This window comes from Arvicola amphibius, chromosome 13 (genome assembly GCF_903992535.2).
Source record: "Arvicola amphibius chromosome 13, mArvAmp1.2, whole genome shotgun sequence".
Lineage (NCBI taxonomy): Eukaryota > Metazoa > Chordata > Mammalia > Rodentia > Cricetidae > Arvicola > Arvicola amphibius.
In genome coordinates, this window is record NC_052059.1 from 72,880,688 (window position 1) to 72,902,352 (window position 21,665).

A 21,665-nucleotide genomic window follows, 5' to 3' on the forward strand; every position below is an offset into this window, starting at 1 on the left:
TAATTGTACTAGATTCTTGCTTCTTAGTGAGTAGGAGGCTTCAATCAGACATTAGAGTGGGGACTTTTCTTCCCCGTATAATTATTTTTTTCCCTGTCTTCCTAATCTGCCTCATCTCCCCCACTTCCCCCTTTTTAGACAGGTTCTCACTATGTTGCTCTGGCTGGCTTGGAACTCACTATGTAGACCAGGCTGGCCCTATGTCACAGAGACCCACCTACACCTATCTCCTGAGCACTGGGATTAAAGCCACACTGATCCTTTTGCTGTTTTGTTTTCTGTTACTTCTTCCGTGCTGAATAGGTGCATGGACCCTATTTATCAAATCTCAGTCTGACTGCTTAGGGAGACAGGAGAAGGTTCATGGTTATAGATTGGAGGGAGTTGTCATTTGAAGGGAATCATCAGTGCTTGGAGGGGTTTGGGGAGGTCATGGATGAGAAAGTAATGTCAAGAGGGTCAGAGAAGGCTGGGCAGTGGTGGTGCACACCTTTAATCCCAGCACTTGGGAGGCAGAGGCAGGCAGAGCTCTGAGTTAGAGGCCAAGCTGTTCTACATATTGAGTTCCAGGACATCCAAGACTGTTAACACAGAGAGACCCTGTCTTGAACAACCAACCCCCCCCCCCAAAAAAGCGGCCAGAGAAGAAGATACCTCAGTTTCAGTCTATCAGTTATGACAGCTCAAGGAAACACCCCTAAGTCTTTAGGAATTTCAGCTCAGGCCAAGCTGGGGTTAGTGGCGCCTGTGCAGATAAGGATCTCAGAGTGAGCCCCTTTGAAGCATAGCTGGACCTTTAAGGCTTATTTTGGTTCAGTTTGTGTGTGCACACATGTGCATCTTTCTGGAGTGTGTACACATGAGGTCAGGTGCTGGTGGAGAGTTTCAGATCCCCAGGGGCTAGAACCACAGGCAGTTGTGAGCCTTGGGACATGGAATCCCGGCTTCTTAATAAAAAGAGCATTATTGTACCTGTAACCACTGAGCCCTCTTGCCAGCCTCCACATCTGGGAATTTAAAGAAAACTTTTTATGTGTGTATGGGTGTTATTTCTGCTATCATGTCTGTGCACCATGTGTGTGCTTGATGCCCATGGAAGCCAGAAGAGGATATCAGAGTCTCCTGGAACTAGAGTTACAGGTGCTTATGAAAAGATTTCCCACAGATTCTAAACAAGGTGCTTAGGGGAAAGAAGGAGGATGGGCTCAGGAAGAAAGTAGGACACACCTGAGGCCTGAGCTTCTCTCAGGGAGTTACCTAGTTTTCTCTTTTTCTAGTTCCTGGGGGGGGGGGCGACGACAGCCTCATGATACAGCTGGGATTCTGCCTGAACTCACCATGAGGGCCAGACTGGCCCCAAATTCTAGATGTGCCTGACTTCAGCCTCCTCAGCGCTGGGTGATAGGCATGTTCCCAGTGTAATGGATTAATAAAAATGCTGCAGGGTCCCCGGTGGCAGGCAGCAGGCCATGTGGCTGCAGGCAGTGGGCACCTGAGAGCATCCAGTCCCAGGCAGGGACGGCTGCAGGTCCCTGAGTGGTGGCTGGTCCTGAGCAGGGAGACATTCAGGGGCGGGAAAGAGACAGAGACATGGATAGGCACGCCATGTGGAGTGAGGTTGGATATTTATTTAGTGGGTTATGGAAGGGGAAGGGAGAAGGGAAGAAGAGCAGAGAGACAAGAGAGGGAGAAAGAGGGGGAGAGACAGAAGCTGCCTTTTAGGAAACGGAAGAGTCAGGCTATAAGCAGGAAGGAAGATCTGCCTGCCTCAGCAGACCAGAGTGGGGGTGGGTGGGCGTGACTTGTCTCCTAAAAGGACAGAACAGATCATTATACCCAGCACACCTGTTTTTATGTAGCATGTTGAAATGTACAGCTGTCATAATTATATAAATTTCCTTTTACCTTCTAATTTTGTTATCTCTGTCAGTTCTGATCAATTTCTATTGATTTTTCCCCCCCCATGGATTATAATGTCTTGCTTTTGGATTCTATTCTTATATATCCTATAAAGAATATAAGGGATATATTCTTATATATATCCCTTAACTTGCAAGATGTATTTAAAATTTGTGAGGCTAGATCAGAGAAATGTGTAGCCTAGGGTAATTTTTCTCATTAGCAGCAAAATGACATTTGGGAGCCAAACAATTCCTTTGTTTGTAGACAGGATTCCAGTACACGATACTGGTTTTCCATCCTTTTGTTTGTTTTGAGACAGGGTCACTCTATGTAACTGTGTAACTCTAGTTGGTCTGGAACTTGGCAGGATGTTCTATGTTGCATGGGTCGGTCAAAAAAAGAGGTCATTCCGAAATGAAATTTTAAGGGCTGTGTGGCAGCAGGGAGGTCCAGCCTCCGAAGATCTGGACCCTGAACAGCCAGGCGTATTCATGGATTGTTACACAAAGTTGTTTTTTGGTTGAAGTATTTCCTCTTAGCAAGGTTCTGTCTAATCTGTAGACCCCTCTGAAGGGAAGCATCACATGCCCTCGGGACTTTAGTCCTTTCCTGTGTCAGCTGTTTTACCTGATAGTACAAGGGCCTCGGGCAAAAAGTCAAGTGAAGGCTGCAGAGTCCCTTCAGTAAACAGTTCTAAGATTCGTGTAGGTCAGAGTACTTCTAGAGAACTGCTGTTCACTCTGCTGTGTTTAATCCTAGATACAGGGAAGCTCTTCATTCTAGTACTACCCCAGATACAGTGACTCTACTGAATTCCTACAACAGGAACTTACTGTAGAGATCATCTTGCCTCTGTCTTCTGAGTGCTAGTATTAAAACATGTACTGTCACCATTCCTGACAGGTTTTTTTTTGTTTGTTTTTTGAGGGAGGGTGTCTTACAGTTACTACTACTGTGGTGAAACACCATACCATGACCAAAGCCATTTGGAGGGGTGTTAATTGGCTTACATTTCTATATCACAGTTCATCATTGAAGGAAGTCAACACAGGGTAGGAACCTGGCAGGAGATGACGCCGGGCAGAGTGCTGTTTCCTGGCTTGCTCATCATGGCTGCTCAGCCTGTTTTCTTAATAGAACCCAGGACCAGCCCAGGAATGACTCCACCCACAATGGCCTGGGCCCTCCACCATCAATCACTAATTAAGAAAATGCTCTACAGGCTTGCCTTATGGAGCATTTTCTCAATTGGAGTTCTCTCCTCAGATGGCTCTAGCTTGTGTCTAGTTAGATAAAATTAGACAGCAGCACAGAAGGTCTCACTATGTAGTCCCTGATAAATTCTGTGTAGTACACTCTGGCCTTGACCTTGCTGTTACCTTGGTTTGGCCTTCAGAGGGCTGAGGCTGCAGGTAAGTACCACCACAGCTGAGAGCATTATGGGATTTTTACCAGCATCCCTGGTGTCTACTTCCTATAAGCTAGTAGCCCCCTCACCTAGTGGTGACAATGAAGCATTCATACACATACTGCTGACTTTCCCTGGAATGTGAGGGGAGTTAGAGTTAGCCTTAGTTGAGAACTGTGGTTTTAGATTTGATTTTGCCCCACTGATGATGTTGTGTGTTCTTCCGAAGCCCCATGAATTGTGAACTGTTGGTTAGTCTGATAGCAATTGACTTTTGTGGTTGTACATGTTGGGAATGCTTTTGGATGGTTTCTTCTCTGTTTTGACACATGCATGTTCTGATGAGTATTCAGGGGAGACCCTCTGTGTATCTCTGCAGTTCTCCATCTGAGTGTTTCTGTGGTATTCAACCCCATAAATACAGCCATTTTGATCAGCTCAGCTCAGCATGTCTTCCAGGCTTCAACTCACCTGGGTTTCTTGTCTTATGCCTCTCCTGGTCTAAAAGCTTTCAAGGTATTAAGATGAAGTAATATGAGCCACCTCATTTGCTTACTGTCTCTCTGGAATTTAGCTTATAGCCATCATTTTGAATCTTATTCATGTCTTTTTTTAAAAGATTTTTTTAAAACAAATTTATGTGTACAGTGCTCTGTCTGCGTGTATGCCTGCAGGTCAGAAGAGGGCACCAGATCTCATTACAAATGGTTGTGAGTCACCATGCGGTGGCTGGGAATTGAACCCAGGACCTCTGGAAGAGCAGGCAGTGCTCTGAGCCGTCTCTCCAGCCCCCTTTTCCTGTATTTTTATTTATTATTTGATTACTTCAAATTAGAGGGTAAAATTTTTTCTATTTTTATAACTTGATCAGAAGTAGCAGTCCAATTATTGATGCAAACCAATTATTAGTTAAAATGGAAAAGCATCCTTAAACATTTACTGACCAAAATTCATTTTATTGATTTGTATAAAACCAATGTCCGTCATATTCCTTGTTCAGTTTTCGTTCCCTGGTATTCCTGTGGTGCAGCACGACTATTAAATGGATGCTGAAGCTTGAATCATCTCTAATATTCCTCTTTACTGCAGGTTCTCACAGCGGGGCTAAGTGCTGGTTACTGTGACCCTGTAACTATTATGTAGTAGCACACAATTAAAGGACATGCACTAACCTGATGAGGTAGAGCAGTGAAATGTGTCCTGCTTTTAAGGCTTTCCCACAGCAAGCTCAAAGGCTTCCAGGAGACTTCTGTGTTCTAACTTGTATTTTCTAGTGGCTGAAGCTTGGGCATCAAAGCTGGTTAGTTTGATTGAAGTTGAAAGAACTGGTGAGTTAATATGGGGGAGAAATGTGAAGGAAGAGAAGAGTCATTTTGCTCAGAGTATGAGATGAAACTGTACCAAAGAATAATGCTGCAAGGATGGGAGGGACTTGGAACCCGCTGGTGGTGAGCTGTTGGAGAGGAGGGAAAGTAGAAGAATCAAGATAAAGCGGAGAATTTTACTTGTGGATGAGGTTTGCTACTTGGTAACTGCTGCTGAGTGTATAGCATGTCTTGTTAGGTATCCAAGTTTGATGATTTAGTCAGAGCATACCTGGGGGAAAGGAAGATAAAGATGTAGCAGAAAGGGCAAAACCATAGTTCAATGGAATTTTACATATGCTATATATAACTGCAGCAGACTTAAAATACAAACCCTTTGTAGATGCATTCATTGTTAATTTTTTAAGATTGGAAAAAATGTGGATTGATAATGAAATGCAACTCTAAGCTTTCTGAAAGTGAGGATTGCTTTTTTGGTATAAAGACAATATTTAATGACGGACATTTTTCATCTTTGGGTGAATTTCATCAAGGGTGTCTCTTATTTCCTGAATACTTTTGAAGATAGGGGTGAGCTCATTGGTTAAAATATCTGTTTTTGCTCAGAGATATTAAGTCTTTAACAAGTGCTGTGTGGGAGGGAAGGCTGTGTAGCATCACCTGCCTTTTGCTTTTCTTAACCTAAAGAAGCTGAGAAGTTTTTCTTAGTCTACAATGTGTCCTGTAAAGCCATGATAAGCGCTTAAATCAGGAGATGAGAGCATCATCTGGTCGGGAGGGGAATGATAGACTGTCTTATACATTCTGGAGGACTTTGTCCTGGAGGATATTCATCTGTACTAATGTTTTGTTTTGCTTTTTAAAGCAAGTTCTTTTTCAAATTGTATAATGAACTTTCACAAAAGAAACCTATATCTTCTCAGAACACTTTACTGTAACTGTTTTTTTTTTTTTTAAAGCTAGGTATTTATTGTATCATTGTGGATTTTAAAAAAAAAATAACTCCTGTTTTTAAACGTTATTTAGAAGGGAATGTAGTGAGCTATTAGAAATTCAGAAAACCCACAGGCTTTAAAAGTCAAAGAAGTAGACACATGAGAAGTAGTTTTGGTATATCAGCCTTTTTTCTATATCAGCCTTTGCTTCCTATGTATCTGATACACTTTATAAACTTGAGATAGACCTAGGTTTCACAAAAGAAAAAGAACATAAATAGCTGAGCAGGATCAAAGTAGCAAAACTTGTCAAGTACTTTTAAAAACAGTGCATTAAGTAGCCTTTTATAACTATAATCTGAATTTATAGCTGTATAACTTTTATAATTATTATCTGAATTTTGCTTCATATTTTTGAGTATATTGAAATGACAGTTCTCTTTTAAAGCTTTGGCCCCTATCTCCCAGAAATGCCTTTTCAGTTCTGCAGTGGGACTTTCAAGAACTCAAAGGAACTTAGCTCAAATTCATAGCTATTTTAAAATCTTTTTATCTGTTGGCTAAATTATTTTATATCTAAAATTTCCTGGAACGATTCTTTTCCACCTCAAGTGGGGAAATTTTTCCCCATGTCTTTTATAGATTTCATTTTATAAAAAATATTAAAATGAGATCTTCCTCTTTCTGTTGTTCTCCATGGTAATCTTTTGAAGTGATTGTTGAGATGCTGTGGAAACCCCGCCTGTAAAACACCTTTCTCTAAAGTATTAGAGCTGCTAGTGTAGCTCAGGGTGGATCACTTGCCGTGGCCTGTGTGAGTCCTGAGTCAACACCTGCCCTTCATAAACCAAAACACCTGCCATTGACCTCTTAAAATGATTAGAATGTTAGTCTGAAGTCTCTCATTACTTGTGGAGACCCAAAACTGTGAGCCTATTTTCACCTTGTCTAAAGGTCAGAGAGTTGAAACTTACTTCTGTTCCTTCAAGATTATTGTTTCTACCTCAAGCAAAGGTCCCACCTTGATTTAGATCAGAGTTCTGATCTCTCAAGGTTATTGTCAGCAGGTGTGGCTAATATTTAGACCTTGTATTTCAGGTATTGAGAAGTAGATCTGTTTCTAACTCAAACAAAAGTCTAAGGATCCAACTAAGTTCTACTTCCTTAGGGAGATGATAAACCCATGGAGTGATTTGCCTACAGAATGTTTTAGTCTAGGGTGTGAGCGTGACTCGTCTTGCCCTGCAATCTTCAACTGGTCTGTTCATTTCCTCGTATCATGTTAATGAAGTTTTTATCTTACTCCTAGTTTTTGGGGTCGGGTATTTTAAGCAGTTGGAAATTGAAGCAGATGATTTTCAGCACTCTCTGGACTCCCTCCCAGCACCATCCTGTCTCCATTTTATTTTATTTCACTTGCGTCTCCATTCTCTTATCTTTCTAATCCCCGGGCCCCTACCTTGGTGAGTGGCATTTTTGTCGAAGCTGGTCTCTGACAGTTACTGAAAGCCAGTGAGGGCAGTATAGGTACTTTATTGCTTCTGGTATGCGTATTTGCATTTGGTCTTTAATGAAGATGTTGGACTACTGTAAAGATTTTATTAAAGTTTTTGTTTTGTTTTCCTGTTTTCTCTTGCCAGGCAGTGGAGGAAGAAATGGCAGGCCCTAGTCAACTCTGCATTCGCCGCTGGACTACCAAGCATGTAGCGGTGTGGCTGAAGGATGAAGGTTTCTTTGAGTATGTGGACATTTTATGCAATAAGCACCGACTTGATGGAATCACATTACTCACCCTGACTGAATATGATCTTCGATCTCCTCCTCTGGAAATCAAAGTCCTAGGAGACATTAAAAGGTTAATGCTCTCAGTCAGAAAATTGCAGAAAATCCATATTGATGTTTTGGAGGAGATGGGATACAGCAGTGACAGTCCCATGAGTCCCATGAGTCCGTTCATCAGCGCTCTTCAGAGCACAGACTGGCTCTGCAATGGAGAGCCCACACACGACTGTGATGGACCCGTCACTGACTTGAATTCTGATCAGTACCAGTACATGAATGGCAAAAACAAACATTCTGTTCGAAGACTGGACCCAGAGTACTGGAAGACCATACTGAGTTGTGTATACGTTTTTATAGTATTCGGGTTTACATCTTTCATTATGGTTATTGTTCACGAGCGAGTTCCTGACATGCAGACCTATCCACCACTCCCGGATATATTCTTAGACAGGTAGGTTTTGTTTCTAGAGTCACAGCAGTAGTAATGTGGATAATTACATTGTAATTGTAGCTGACATTACCTTGTCTGGTGCCATCAAAGGACATGCTTTGCAAGCATGGTGGCACATACTTGTACTCTGGGATCTGAAGTAGGTGGACCACAGGCTCAGGCTCTTGGCAGTTTATAAAGGATATTATGTTAGGGGGGTGTTTGTAATGGACTCAGCTGTCCTTCTTTTCCAGTAGTACAAAATAATTCAGGGATTGATTTTGTTTTTATTACACACTGAATAAAACTAAGCAAATATATGTTAAATAAAAAAGAAATAGTTGATGGCTGAAGAGCGGTCTCAGTAGTTAAGCGCACTGGCTGTTCTTTCAGAGGACCTGGGTTTGATTCCCAACACCCTCACACAGACATGCATGCAGGTGAAACATCAATTTAAATTTAAAAAAATTAAATAAAAAATGTTAAGGAAAGAGCTGGTGGTGTTGCATGTCTTTAATCCCAGTGCTTGTGAAGCAGAAGCAGGCAGATCTCTGTGAGTTCAAGGCCAGCCTGGTCTATAAAGCGAGTTCCAGGACAGCCAGGGCTACAAAGGGAAGCCCTATCTTGAAAAACCAAAAATAAATATTCTGTGGTTATAAAAAACAAGAAAAGAACAGTGAGTAACAACTGTTTTTACTTAAGTGATTTTTAAAAATTAGCAATACCTCCATGTGTTTGGTGGCTGGTGATTGAGCCCAGAGCCGATTCCATATTGGTCAGTGCTCTTCCACCAAGCTATAGCTGTATCTTGAGGGAACACCGCCTGTTAGAGGTAATAGTATTCTGGCTACTACTCAGTCTGCTCACCTCCTACAGTATACCCAATAACTATTCTTCCTGTTTATTTTTTAAAAAGAAAAAGGAATGGTAGTAATGATTGAAAACATCGAAGAAAATATTCTATGACTGTAGGAAACAGACAAGAAATAGTGGGTGTGAAGGGAAGCTATCTGCACCTTCAGTGTGCATTTGATTCAGGAAGGTTATTAGTGGATGCTAAGGTGCATTTGCTGGAAAGCTGCTGAGCAGCAGCCTGTTTGCATTATTGAAGCTTCATCTTTCACTTTACTTAATTGCAGAGGAAACAGGTGCTTTACAGTGCTGGGACCTGACAAAGGTCATCTTAACCACAGGTCAGATCCAGCACCATGGCAGAGCAGACAGACTTCACCTTGATAATAGCCTTGCCCCTCAGGAAATTTTAACCTTAGTTTGATCACGAGGAAATAGTCAGGCACACAAAAAGGAGCATTTCACACGATAGCTCATTGGAGTCTCCAGAGAAGTCAGTGTCGTCGTCAACAAAACCCAGTGGATTGTGAGGGAAATTGAAGGGACGCACTAAGGTCAATACACAGTAATTGGATTCTAATCAAGAAAATTTAGTTGCAGAGGACGCGTTGAGGGTAATTAGAACGTGTGGATTTGGGTGCGTAGTAAACGGGGATGCCGACTCATGCTGCAGTTCTCGGTGCAGTGGTCTGAAGGTCTAGCCTTATTCTCTGAGATACATGTAGTTAGGGAGGAGATGTATCTGTAACTTACTTTGGAGGACTCTAAAATGTGTGAAATCAAACAAATATGGCAAAACATTAAAAATAGATAACTGAAAGATATAAGTGAAGAGTATTAAGTACTTGTTTTTGTAAGCTTTTTAGAAGGATCACATTTTTTTTTTTCAAATAAATTAATGATGGGAGGAAATGGGGATTGAAGATAATCAGATCTTTGCTGTAAGGTCAATTAAGGATTACAAAGAAGTGGACGTAGGGCTTGATCGCAGGGCTGTACTGTAGGATGTTGTACTGGTAGGGATGACCTGGGGTAGGTTTGTGTTTGGGTTCTTATATATATTTCTATGTATTATACCTAAAGTATAGGATTCTTGAAATTGAGGGTGTGAAGAGAAATATTATTAATAACAAGGTTCAGGCTATAACAGCCAGTGTTGGTTGCTGTGGTAGGGCAAAGGGCAAGATAATAGGAGAAAAGATAAAAACAGAAGGGAGCAAGAATGCCATTATACACCAGTATAACAGGAGGAGTAATGGGGGAGGGAGGGAGGAAGGAGCATCAGTAAGTACCTGGAAACTTTTCTAGAAGGGGTTTTTATTAGCTCTAGAAAAATAGAAGTTTTACAGGAAGGAGTATCATCATAATTTTGTATGACTATAAGCTTACATTGAGTAAAAGCTAAAACAGCTGTTCTTAATAGTGAATGAGAGACTCGTACAGAGAAAGGTGTGTGTGTGTGTGTGTGTGTGTGTGTGTGTGTGTGTGTGTGTGTGTATTACTAGAAGATTTAATGTGGGATGAAATAGTAAAACTGGGGAGCAGTCCTTCAGTACTTAGGTTTATTTTGGGAAGAAGTGGATTTACCTTTGTATGTGTAGATGTATTTCTTGTTGGGAGCAGGGTCTCACTGTTTTCCTGGATGTCCTTGAACTCTTTATGTAGACCAGGCTGGTCTGAAACTTGGAAATCCGTCTGCTTTTGCCTCCTTGCTACTGGGAACAAAGGTGTTTGCTACCATACTTGGCTTATGTATATTATTTTTTTTAAAGTTTGGTTTGATTTTTTTTTGAGACAGGGTTTCTCTGTGTAACAGTCCTAGTTGTTTTTTAAATTTTTTAAGGGTGTCGTGGCACATGCCTTCGATTTTAGTAAATCATAATTTGTTGATAATATAGCATACATTTATTTTTCTTTTGACATGTATATGACTTTACTGTTATTAAGGTTGACAGCAAATGTATATAATAATAAAATATTCTTGTTTGTTTTTACATAAAAAATTAAATCTTTGCTAAATAATACAACATCTATGTTTTTCAGAGTTAATCAATACTTTTTTTATAGTCCTCAATTCTGAGAATACCACTTCACATAAATTCGTAATACAAAATGACAGTTGTTTAGGGCCATTTAGAAATTGTTGGAAATGTTATTCTATCTAATACTGAGCCAAAATTCATATAACAATTTTTTGTTTGCTTGTTTTCAAGACAAGAGACAGAGCTTTTCTGTGTAACTCTGGTTGTCCTGGAACTCACTCTGTAGACCAGGCTGGCCTCAAACTCAGAAATCCTCCTGCCTCTGTCTCCTGAGTATTGTTATTAAAGGTGTGTGCCACTGCCCGACCACAGCATTTTTTTAAAGTCAGCCATCATCACACAAGACAACCAAGGATATAATAACGTGTTACTTACTTGCTGAGGAGTAGTAAATAGGAAAATTATTACATCTGTTTTTTATAATTAAAGCTTTGTTTTTTCTCAGATCAGAAGACTTTCTATAGTAAAGACACCACACTTCATACCATAGAGCAGTGTTTGGCTCTGAGCTGAGGTGTGACAAGCCACATTCATGGGCGATGTATGGAGTGGTGGCATGCTTCATGAAGTGCAGGTTTTGTGTTGAGAACCAAGACTGCAGTGCAGTGTGGGTGGGGTGGGCATTGCCAGAAACACCTCAGACTCATTGCATGTTAGATGATGGATTGGTTTTGTTTGTTCTAAGTTCACAAACCTTTTACTGTAGCTATTTTTCTTTCTTATTTATTTACTTAATTTTGTGCAGACTCCCTTCCTCATTCAGTCCTATAACCCACAGTTTGAAAAATTGAGTGCTGGGAGGCTGGAGAGATGGCTCAGAGGTTAAGAGCATTGCCTGCTCTTCCAAAGGTCCTGAGTTCTATTCCCAGTCAACCACATGGTGGCTCACAACCATCTATAATGGGGTCTGGTGCCCTCTTCTGGCCTGCAGGCATACACACAGACAGAATGTTGTGCACAAAATAAATAAATAAATAAATAAATAAATAAATAAATAAATAAATAAATATTAAAAAAACAAATAAGCAAGAAATATTAAAAAAAAAAAAAAGGCCGGGCGGTGGTGGCGCACGCCTTTAATCCCAGCACTCGGGAGGCAGAGGCAGGCGGATCTCTGTGAGTTCGAGGCCAGCCTGGTCTACAAGAGCTAGGTCCAGGACAGGCTCTACAAAAGCTGCAGAGAAACCCTGACTCGGGGGAAAAAAAAAAAAAAACAAGAAAAATTGAGTGCTGGGCTAGAGAGATGACTCAGGCTACAGAGTGTTTACTGCTCTTGCAGAAGACTCACGCCCATGCCAGCCAGCTCACAGTTGCTGTAACTCAGACTCCAAGGCTCTGATGCCCTCTTCTGGCCTCCTTCCACCAGTATCCCATGCACATGCGCACACGCGCACACACACCCCCACGCACACACCTAAAATAAAGTCTAATTTAAGAAAAAGGAGTTTAATGCTGTGGTCTGGGAGACACGGCTTGTTGTTCTTTACAGAGAAGCACTACTAGGATTCAGTGACAGCTAGTAGGTTCAGATGAGTGCGATAGTTCATGAAGCTGATTTTTAACCCCCAGGCTTTTCAAATATCTCCTAAGAAAGGTAAAGTTCTCCAGAGCAGTTCTGAGGTTGAAGCATTGTATGAAAAGGGGTGCCCCTATTCGTTTTCAGTTCCAGAAAAAAGTGTTTTTCTGTTGCAGTGTTCCCAGGATCCCGTGGGCCTTCTCCATGACTGAAGTGTGTGGCATGATTCTGTGCTATATTTGGATCCTGGTTCTTCTTCTTCACAAGCACAGGTATTCCCGATTTCTAAGGACGAAAAACGTCTGACTCTCATTTCGGGTTGTCAAGTCTGGTTCTTCCCTCTGCATTGCCCTGGAAGATTTCCCTCTGCTCAGTGTGACATAGCTTTTTACAAAAGAAAATTGGGGTTTTGATTAAGGGAAGTTCTAAGACCAATATATTATTTAATAGTATTGTGAATGTATTTTATAGGGGAAACGGTAGTCAGCCTTGGGCCAGTCCTTACTAGTCTATCCTTCTCCTACCTTCCTTATCTTCTGTTCCTTCCTTCCTTCCTTCCTTCCTTCCTTCCTTCCTTCCTTCCTTCTTTCCTTCTTCCTCCTCCTCTTCTTCTTCTCCTTCTCCCTCCTTCTCCTTCTCCTTCTTCCTTCTTCTTCCTAGAAATACCACTTCTTTAGAGAGGAAGAAAAGCTTCCAAGAACAGTGTTAGGTTAGGTGATTGATTGGAGGAAGGAAGCCCATGAAGCAGCTGTTTGCCTGTTCTGCACATCTGAGATGGTCAGGTTGCTCAGTGGGGAGAGTGCTTCTTGGTGCTTTCACCACGAAATGCAAAGGGAAAACTTTTCTCTTTTTTAAATCACAAGTAAAAACAGAAGTCGGGTGGTGGTGGCACACGCCTTTAATCCCAGTACTCAGGAGGCAGAGGCAGGCGGATCTCTGTGAGTTTAAAGCCAGCCTGGTCTACAAGAGTGAGTTCCAGGCAGCCAGAGCTTTTACACAGAAAAACTTTGAAAAACCAAAAAATAAATGAGTAAATATGCAAGTAAGTAAATAAATAAATACTGCAAAGAAGGCAAAAGAGTAGGAAGACCCTTTTTTTCTACTTCATTAATGAGTCTTGCTTGATCTCAAAAAAAAAAAAATAGGAAAGAAAAACCGGCTTAGTGATGAAGAAAATTATTTTAAAAAACTCTCTGTGGTTAAGCCGCTGTCCATTGATTTTAGAAGCCTGGAGAGGAATGACTGGGTGTTGTCCTGCAGTTGGGGCCCTCTCCACGCCAGGAAGTTCTGTGGTCACCACATACATCCTGAGCTTAGTTATTTTAGTTCTTTGAAGGTGAAAACAAAGGTTGAGGACTGCTATTTTTGTCACATTTTGAGGCCATTTTACCACATTTCTCATTCTGTCTTGTGTGTAATCCTATTTTAAGATGAAATGGTTTAAAAACATGTATATCACTGCTTTGTGGTTAACTTTGGCTCATAAGACCCTGTGGATTCAAATATATCCACTCTTGAAAATAAGAACAAATTTAACCTTAGAAGAAACTTTGGTAGACGCCGTGAAGCTTAGTAGTGAGTGACCAGGTAAATCCACATAGTGGTGTTTACTTAAAGTGGACAAATCCAGGAGGCAGTGTTTACTTAGATACTTCTCAGATGTCCTCATCGTATGACATTGATTGGGTCCTCAGAAAGGTTGTTGAAGGGGTATTTCCCAAGCTCTATCTAGATGTGTAAACTAAAGATCAGAACATTCCTTGCCTTGTGTTCAGGGCTGCTTTTGAGAAAAAGTCCCCCAAACACTTAGTATGTTTAGATTTAGGGCATTTACGGAAATAATGGTACAAATGATATCACAGTTTATGATTCCTCAAATTATGCTTATTCAAAGTTTCTGTTTTAGGTATACTTTATAAAACTTAGTATTACTTTCATATCTTAAGTTTAAGTTAGGGACAACTTAGAATAACTTCATATGGCCACTCTTATCAACCATTTTAGTGCTGTTAATGAGCAAAAGTAGATTCTTGAGTAATTAACTTTAGTCTCCTATAAACAACTTAAGGGGCGGGCCAGGTGGCTCTGGTAAAAAGCACTTGCTGCTGTTCAGGGCACTGGAGTTCAGTTCCCAGTGCCCACACTGAAGGGCTCTCAGCTGCCAGTAACTCCAGTTCCAGGGAATCCTACACATTTAGCCTCTAAGGATACCTCCACATCCCTGCACACACTCACAGGCAAATACACATACCTACACGTAATTAAAAAGTAATAAAAATAAACCTTAATAAACCTTTTTGAATAGTACTAATCCCAAGGTACCCAGTATTACTTCTGTCTCTTCATTATTGATTCCAATCCCAGCCCTGGTCCCACGCAAACACTGACCCATTTGTCTCTATGGTCTTCCTTTTAATACAGAACTCCTAAGAGGGGTAAGACTTCTGTCCTTCATAAAGACTGGTGGTTTCCCCTTGCTTTCTCTCTAGGAGGGTTTGGAGTATTCTCTGATTTCTGCTCTGATCACTCTGTTCACAGGTCAATCCTTCTGCGAAGGCTCTGTAGTCTGATGGGCACTGTATTTTTGCTTCGCTGCTTTACCATGTTTGTGACCTCGCTCTCCGTGCCAGGACAGCACCTGCAGTGCACTGGAAAGGTAGCCTGCTACCTTCTATATGTTCTTTATTGTCCTTTTGGATTATTGACACATTTATGCAGGAGGACAAAGATTGTGCTTTAATGTATTTGCAGTATCAGTAGTAAACTTAACAGAAATGGCTGGGTTAAGTGCCCTGAAGCTAGACTTGTCTCCCTGTGATTCCATCATGGATAGTAGTTCCATGTTATGGGGCTATGGGAAGAAAAATATTTTGGCTCTATTTTTCTGCTACATTTTCCTTTCCTCACTACACTCAGCATCTTATTTACAATTTTTTCATTAGTATGCATTAATTATGTATGGGTTTCATTATCACGCTGTAATATATATTCACAATGCCTTTGGATCACATCCACCCTTGATACACTTTTGTCTTCATATGGTGTGCTCTGGTCCCTTACTGCTTCCGTTGCTCCTTTTCTTATTTTTGAGATTTATTTATTATGTATAGTGTTCTGCCTGCATGTATACCTGCATGCCACTAGAGGGCACCAGATCTCATTATAGAAGGTTGTGAGCCACCATGTGGATGCTGGGAATTGAACTCAAGACCCGTGTAAGAGCAGCCACTGAGCCATCCCTCCAGCCCCCGTCACTCCTTTTCTTTAAACAGTTTAAGCATTTTCCAGCTAAAACTAACCTGGTACTCTATAAACTGTCTAGGATATATGAAATGGTGATTTTTTTCCTTTGGTTTTGGTGTGTGCTTTATAATTTCCTGTTTTATTACATTGTTGATGTATCCTTTTCTGGTTAAATAGAGGACAAATTATGCTGATAAGGAACAAAAAAGGTTTATAGCTGGGCAGTGGTGGCACGTGTCTTTAATCCCAGCACTTGGGCGGCAGAGGCAGGCTGATCTTTGTGAATTTGAGACCAGCCTGATCTACAAAGTGAATTTCAGGATAACTAGGGCTGTTAGACAGTGAAACCCTGTCCCAAAAGTAAAATAAAATAAGAATAAAAATAGAAAAATAAATTTAAGTTCAGTGACAGAGTGAGTGTGTAATGTGCACAGTGTTCTGAGGTTCAGTCCATGTCCCCAGCATCACCCCCCCACACATACTCTTAATTAATTTTTAAAAATCAATAAAATAATTTTAAATGTTGAGGATCTCAGCACTTGGGAGGCAGAGGCTGGCGGGTCTGTTCAAGCTGAGCTCCAGGACTGGGAGACTTAGGGTTGTGTAGAGAGATCCTGTTTAAAAGAAACAAGGCCAAAACTTGACGCTGTCATATGTCCTTGGTACACAAAATTGTGAATGGTTAGATGTAGGCAAAAAAATTATTAGTCTCCTAATAATTCTAGTAAGTCAGACAGGGGACTTAATGGGCATTAACACCTTTGTTGTTATTTCAATGTTTGCAAAACAAAATTAGGTGTCGTTGCCTATACTGCAGTAGGTGGAATAGCTGGCAGGCCAATTAGGGGAGGAGGATTAAGCACCCAGAGGAGATAAGAGCTAAAAATACTGCCCTTCATGTGAAGGGCAGCAAAGTTCTCCAGGCATTAGGCTGCGCACTGAGAAGGGCCAAAAGCAAATACTTTTAAGATTAAAAACTGTTGGGGAGTTTTGTGTTTTTCAATATAGAAAAAACATTTCTCTGTTTTTGTTTTTGTTTTTTTCTTTTCCTTTTTCTTGTTGGAAACAGGGTTCTCTGTGTAGCCCTGACTGTCCTGGAACTCCCTCTATAGACCAGGCTAGCCTCGAATTCACAGATCTGCCAGCCTCTCCTCTGGAGTACAGGGATTAAAGGCATGTGCCACCACCACCTGGCAGAAAAACATCTTTTTATTACAAAGTTGTACGTGTTTCTTGTAAGAAGTCAATTATATATAAATGTATGTTTAAAAAAAAAAAAGCAAAAGCTCATATAGAACCCTTTTTGTCCCAACCTATAAGTAAAACTGTAAATAGTTGTGCCTACTTGCACAGATCTGGCTTGGAGTTTCTTCTTTTTTTTCCTCCCTCCCTTGGAGGCAGAATCTCACTATGCAACTCTGGATAGCCTAGAACTCAGGCTGGCCTGGAACTCACAGAGATTTTCCTGTCTCTGCCTCACAACTGCTAGGATTTATGTAGAGTTTGTATTTACTCCAATAAGTTAGCATTGATGCACATCCTTCAACTGCAGGATGAATTGGAAAGGTGGGTCTGTAATTTAGGGTTAAGTTACTGCTATATTATTCTTTATCTTGTATGTCTGGGTAAAGCCTGAGGTTAGTGTCAGGTTCCTTTCTTGATCGATCTCCACCTTATATACTGAGGCATCTCAGCGTGCACGTGGGGCCACCAGTTCAGCTAACATGCCAGCCGTTCTGGGGAATTCTTGTCTCCTCCTCTTCATACTGGGATTACCAATGGGTCATTATATCCAACATTTTGTCTTGGCATGGGTTCTAGGGATCTGAACTCAAGGCACATTTGCATAGAAGCACTTTACCCATCTCCCCAGTCTCCTTAGTTACTTTTTGTAAAGAGCACATAGTAACTTTGTAACCTTTTTTAATTGATATTTATTGAGCTCTACATTTTTCTTTGTTCCCCTCCCTGCCTCTCCCGTACCCTCTTCAACCCTCCCTCAAGGTCCTCATGCTCCCAATTTACTCAGGAGATCTTATCTTTTTCTACTTTCTACTTCCCATGTGGATTAGATCTATGTAAGTCTCTCTTAGTGTCCTCATTGTTGTCTAGGTTCTCTGGGATTGTGGTTTGTAGGCTGGCTTTCTTTGCTTTATGTTTAAAAACTATCTATGAGTGAATACATGTGATAATTGTCTTTCTGTGTCTGGGTTACCTCACTCAAAATAATGTTTTTTAGCTCCATCCATTTTCCTGCAAAATCCAAAATGTCCTTATTTTTTTTTACTGTGTTGTGTAAATGAACCACATTTTTCTTATCCATTCTTCAATTGAGGGGCATTTAGTTTGTTTCCAGGTTCTGGCTATGACAAACAAAGCTGCTATGAACATGGCTGAGCACATGTCCTTGTGGCATGATTGAGCATCCCTTGGATATATACCCAAAAGTAGTATTACTGGATCTTGAGGAAGGTTGTTTCCTAATTTTCTGATAAATGGCCACACTGACATCCAAAGGGGTTGTACCAGCTTGTATTCCCACCAACAATGCAGAAGTGTTCCCTTTACTCCACAACCTCTCCAGCATAAGTTGTCATCAGTGTCTTAGATCTTGGTCATTCTTACAGGTGTAAGATGGAATCTCAAGAGTTATTTTGATTTGCATTTTTCTGATGACTAAGGATGTTGAACATTTCCTTAAGTGTCTTTCAGCCATTTTAGATTCCTCTGTTGAGAGCTCTCTGTTTAGGTCTGTACTCCATTTTTTTTATTAGATTATGTGATCTTGTAGTGTCCAATTTCTTGAGTTCTTTGTATATTTTGGAGACCAGACCTCTGTCTGATGTGGGGTTAGTGAAGATCTTTTCCCTTTCTGTAGGCTGTCGTTTTGTCTTGTTGGCCATGTCCTTTGCTTTACAGAAGCTTTTCAGTTTCAGGAGGTCCCATTTATTAATTGTTTCTCTCAGTGTCTGTGCTGCTGGGGTTCTGTTAAGGAAGTGGTTCCCTGTGTCAATGCGTTCAAGTGTTTTTCCCACTTTCTCTTCTATAAGGTTCAGTGTGGCTGGCTTTCTGTTGAGGTCTTTGATTCATTTGGACTTGAGTTTTGTGCATGGTAATAGATATGGGTCTATTTTCATTCTTCTACATGTTGATATCCAGTTATGCCAGCACCACTTGTTAAATATGCTTTCTTTTTTCCATTTGATATTTTTTGCTTTTTTATTAAAAACAGGTGTTTGAAGATGTGTGGATTGATATCCAGGTCTTCTATTTGGTTCCATTGGTCTTCCTGTCTGTTCTTATGCCAGTATCAGGCTGTTTTCAGTACTATAGCTCTGTAGTAGAGTTTGAAGTCAGGGATTGTGTTGCCTCCAGAAGTTTTTTTATTGTACAGAATTTTTTTTTCTATTCTGGGTTTTTTGCTTTTCCATATGAAGTTGAGTACCATTCTTTTTCGAGGTCTTTGAAGAATTTTGCTGGGATTTTCATGGGCATTGCATTGAATCTGTAGATTGCTTTTGGTAACTTTGTACTTTTTAAATAACCTTTCTTTCTGAAGCAATGCAATGAACATTATCCACATTTGCTTTTGGTTTCCAGATATCACTCAAAAATATCCATCAAAAATATTTTAAATTTAGGGGGTGTTGCTGGGTGATGGTGGCTCAAGCCTTTAATCCCAGCACTCAGGAGGCAGAGGCAGGTGGATATCTGAGTTTGAGGCCAGCCTGGTCTACAGAGTGAGTTCCGGGACAGGCTCCAAAGCTACAGAGAAACTTTGTCTCAAAAAAAACAAAAAGAAAAAAAAGTATTAAGGAGAGTGCGTGTGTGCACATATGCAAGTGCAGGCATACACATGCCTCAGCATGAGTGTGTGCTTCAGAGGACAGCTCTTGAGAGCCACTTCTCCTGCCGCTGGGTGAGACCCAGAAATTGAACTCCAGTCAATGGGCCTGCCCAGGAGTGCCTCTACCCACTGAACCTTCTTGCTAGACCCACTCAGGCCTTTACTTAACAAAACAAAACTGCACTGAAACGGTCATCAGGAACTGGATGTGGCAGTTCCTATAATCCCAGCACTAAGAAGGCTGTGTGTGGCAAATTTGAGAACAGCTGAACCACATAGTGCACTGATTTTCAACCTGTAGCTCATAACCTATCGAACAACCCTTTTATAGGGGTCACATATCAGATATCCTGCACATAAATTATTTACATTACAGTTTATAACAGTAGCAAAATTAGTTATGAGGTAGCAATGAAAATAATTTTATGGTCGGGATTACCTCAACATGAGGAACTGTTAAAGGTCACATCATGAGGAACGTTGAGAACCACCACCATAGTGAGTCCCACAGAGCCCAGAGGTGCTGGATTTCTTGGAGCTGCAGTTGGGAGCCATCATTCATGGGTGCTGGGACGTGATTAGGGTCCTTTGAAAGAATAGTACATATCCTTAATCACAGAGCCCACTCCCCAAGTCCCAGCAGACTAGACTGAGTCACCTATCCCAGTTACCAATTAAGGGGATTGGTGATAGAAGACAGAGAGATTCGGTCATTGTAGCCACTTGGGAAAGAGGAACAGATAGACGAGTCCAGTGACCTCCAAAATTAGTACTGATGAGAACTTTAGGTTTAGTAGAGGAAAAGTTGGAGTAAGCGTAAGTACACGTAATAATGCCTCCTTGGTCTAAGTGTGGTCTGGTTGGTACCTCAGTTCTTGTTATTGCCTGAGGGAAAAAGCCAGTTCCCATGAGGTGAAGTCTTTCTTGAGGGTGATCTCATGATGGGGTGACCTGTCAGTGAGGCTCCAATGAGACTGCGAATTTAGGGTAGTAGGTCTGGAAGGGATACTGAGACAGCTAACAGTAAGGCATCTCAGTTCTCTTCCTTAGCTTTCCTTGTACCATCATTTTAGCTTTGAGGGGAGAGAAAATAAACTGAGTAGAAGCCATGTCTAACATGTCTTTGAGCAGAGTTAAGCTTGCAACTCACCCACAGGAAATGAGGTAGATGCTCCTATTCTGAGCTTTTATCCTTCTTTGAGCCTCCTTGTGCAGCTGAGGTGTCCTTGACCTTCAGCATGGTTCCGAGTTGTATGCTGTAACTGTCGCCGCAGTTATGCGCAGTCTTTGTAAGTGATGACAGTACTTCATTTGGTTGGAGGTGGAGGGCTGGGTTTTCGTTCCTACCAGCATGCCACTCTGTTCACTTTTCGTTTATATAAGAATCTAATCTCCTGAAATTATACCATATGTGGTTTGACGTGAAGGCAAAAACATTTCCCCCCAAAAGTATACTAATTGATTAGGAACAAACTGTAATGAAGTTGTGTGCTTTCCTTCTGGAAAGTCTGACAGTTTTAGTCTCAATAGATTACTAGAAGAAAAGGCATACAAATTTGATAATACCTCCAGAGCCATGTACAAGTAGAGACTCTGCCAGAGTGTTGAAGTTTGTTTTTCGTTATACAAAGGAATAAGGGACAGGGCTTCTGGAGGTGTGGGGGTGGCGATACAAACCTTGGCAAGTTCAGGAGAGGACCTCCTTGGCCGTGAATGGCAGCCTTATTATCCAGACAAGATTTTTCAGGTAGCAACACATGGACACCTGTGTCATCTCTGTCTGGGCTGGAGGATTCAGACCCTTGGTCTCTGCCTCCTGCTAAAGGCAGATCTGGAGATCTCAAAGAACACTTTTGTGTTTGCATCTTTTGCTTAATTAGCTAGTGTAGATAGATACTTCTCTCTTTTTATACAAGGAGGGGTTTTTAAAGCCCTTACTGAGTGCAGTTTTCTGAATAGACAGATCCAAAGATATCAAAGGAATATATTTAAGGTGGAACATAACATAAGCCTGTTATGCAGATAAGAGAATTTCCTGTGCTTGAAGGGAACTATCGGGACAGCCACTGAAGAGAAGGCTGGATCTTTGTGCACGTAGCTGCATCTTGTGCTACAGGAAGAAATTAGATGTCACTCTCCACTGTGGGCAGTCCTCTTTCTGTTTCTGATGACTTTTCTTTATTATAGTTATGTATGGCTATTTCCATCCAAATCTGCCCTAAATGCTGCTAATTGCTTTGAGGCATAATGCAGCCTGCCTATTGACCTATACATTATTTATAGCAGTCTCAAAAGTAGAGTGTTATGGGGATAATAACCAGCAGCCAATAGGCATTTCATTTTTGATAAATTAATGGCTTAAAATCATGGAACCAAGATTGTT

The 21,665-nt window shown here is 41.1% G+C and overlaps 1 protein-coding gene across 2 annotated transcripts in view; it reads left to right on the top strand.

Annotated features, from left to right (window-relative positions):
* The window catches only part of Samd8 (sterile alpha motif domain containing 8), a 49,055-nt gene that overhangs the window by 21,013 nt on the left and 6,377 nt on the right, over positions 1-21,665 (top strand). For both annotated transcript variants that reach the window (XM_038309977.1, XM_038309978.1), the window contains exons 2-4: positions 7,211-7,803; positions 12,369-12,464; positions 14,731-14,848. In XM_038309977.1, the coding sequence (XP_038165905.1) occupies positions 7,211-7,803; positions 12,369-12,464; positions 14,731-14,848 (807 nt within the window). The remainder of the gene's footprint in view (positions 1-7,210; positions 7,804-12,368; positions 12,465-14,730; positions 14,849-21,665) is intronic.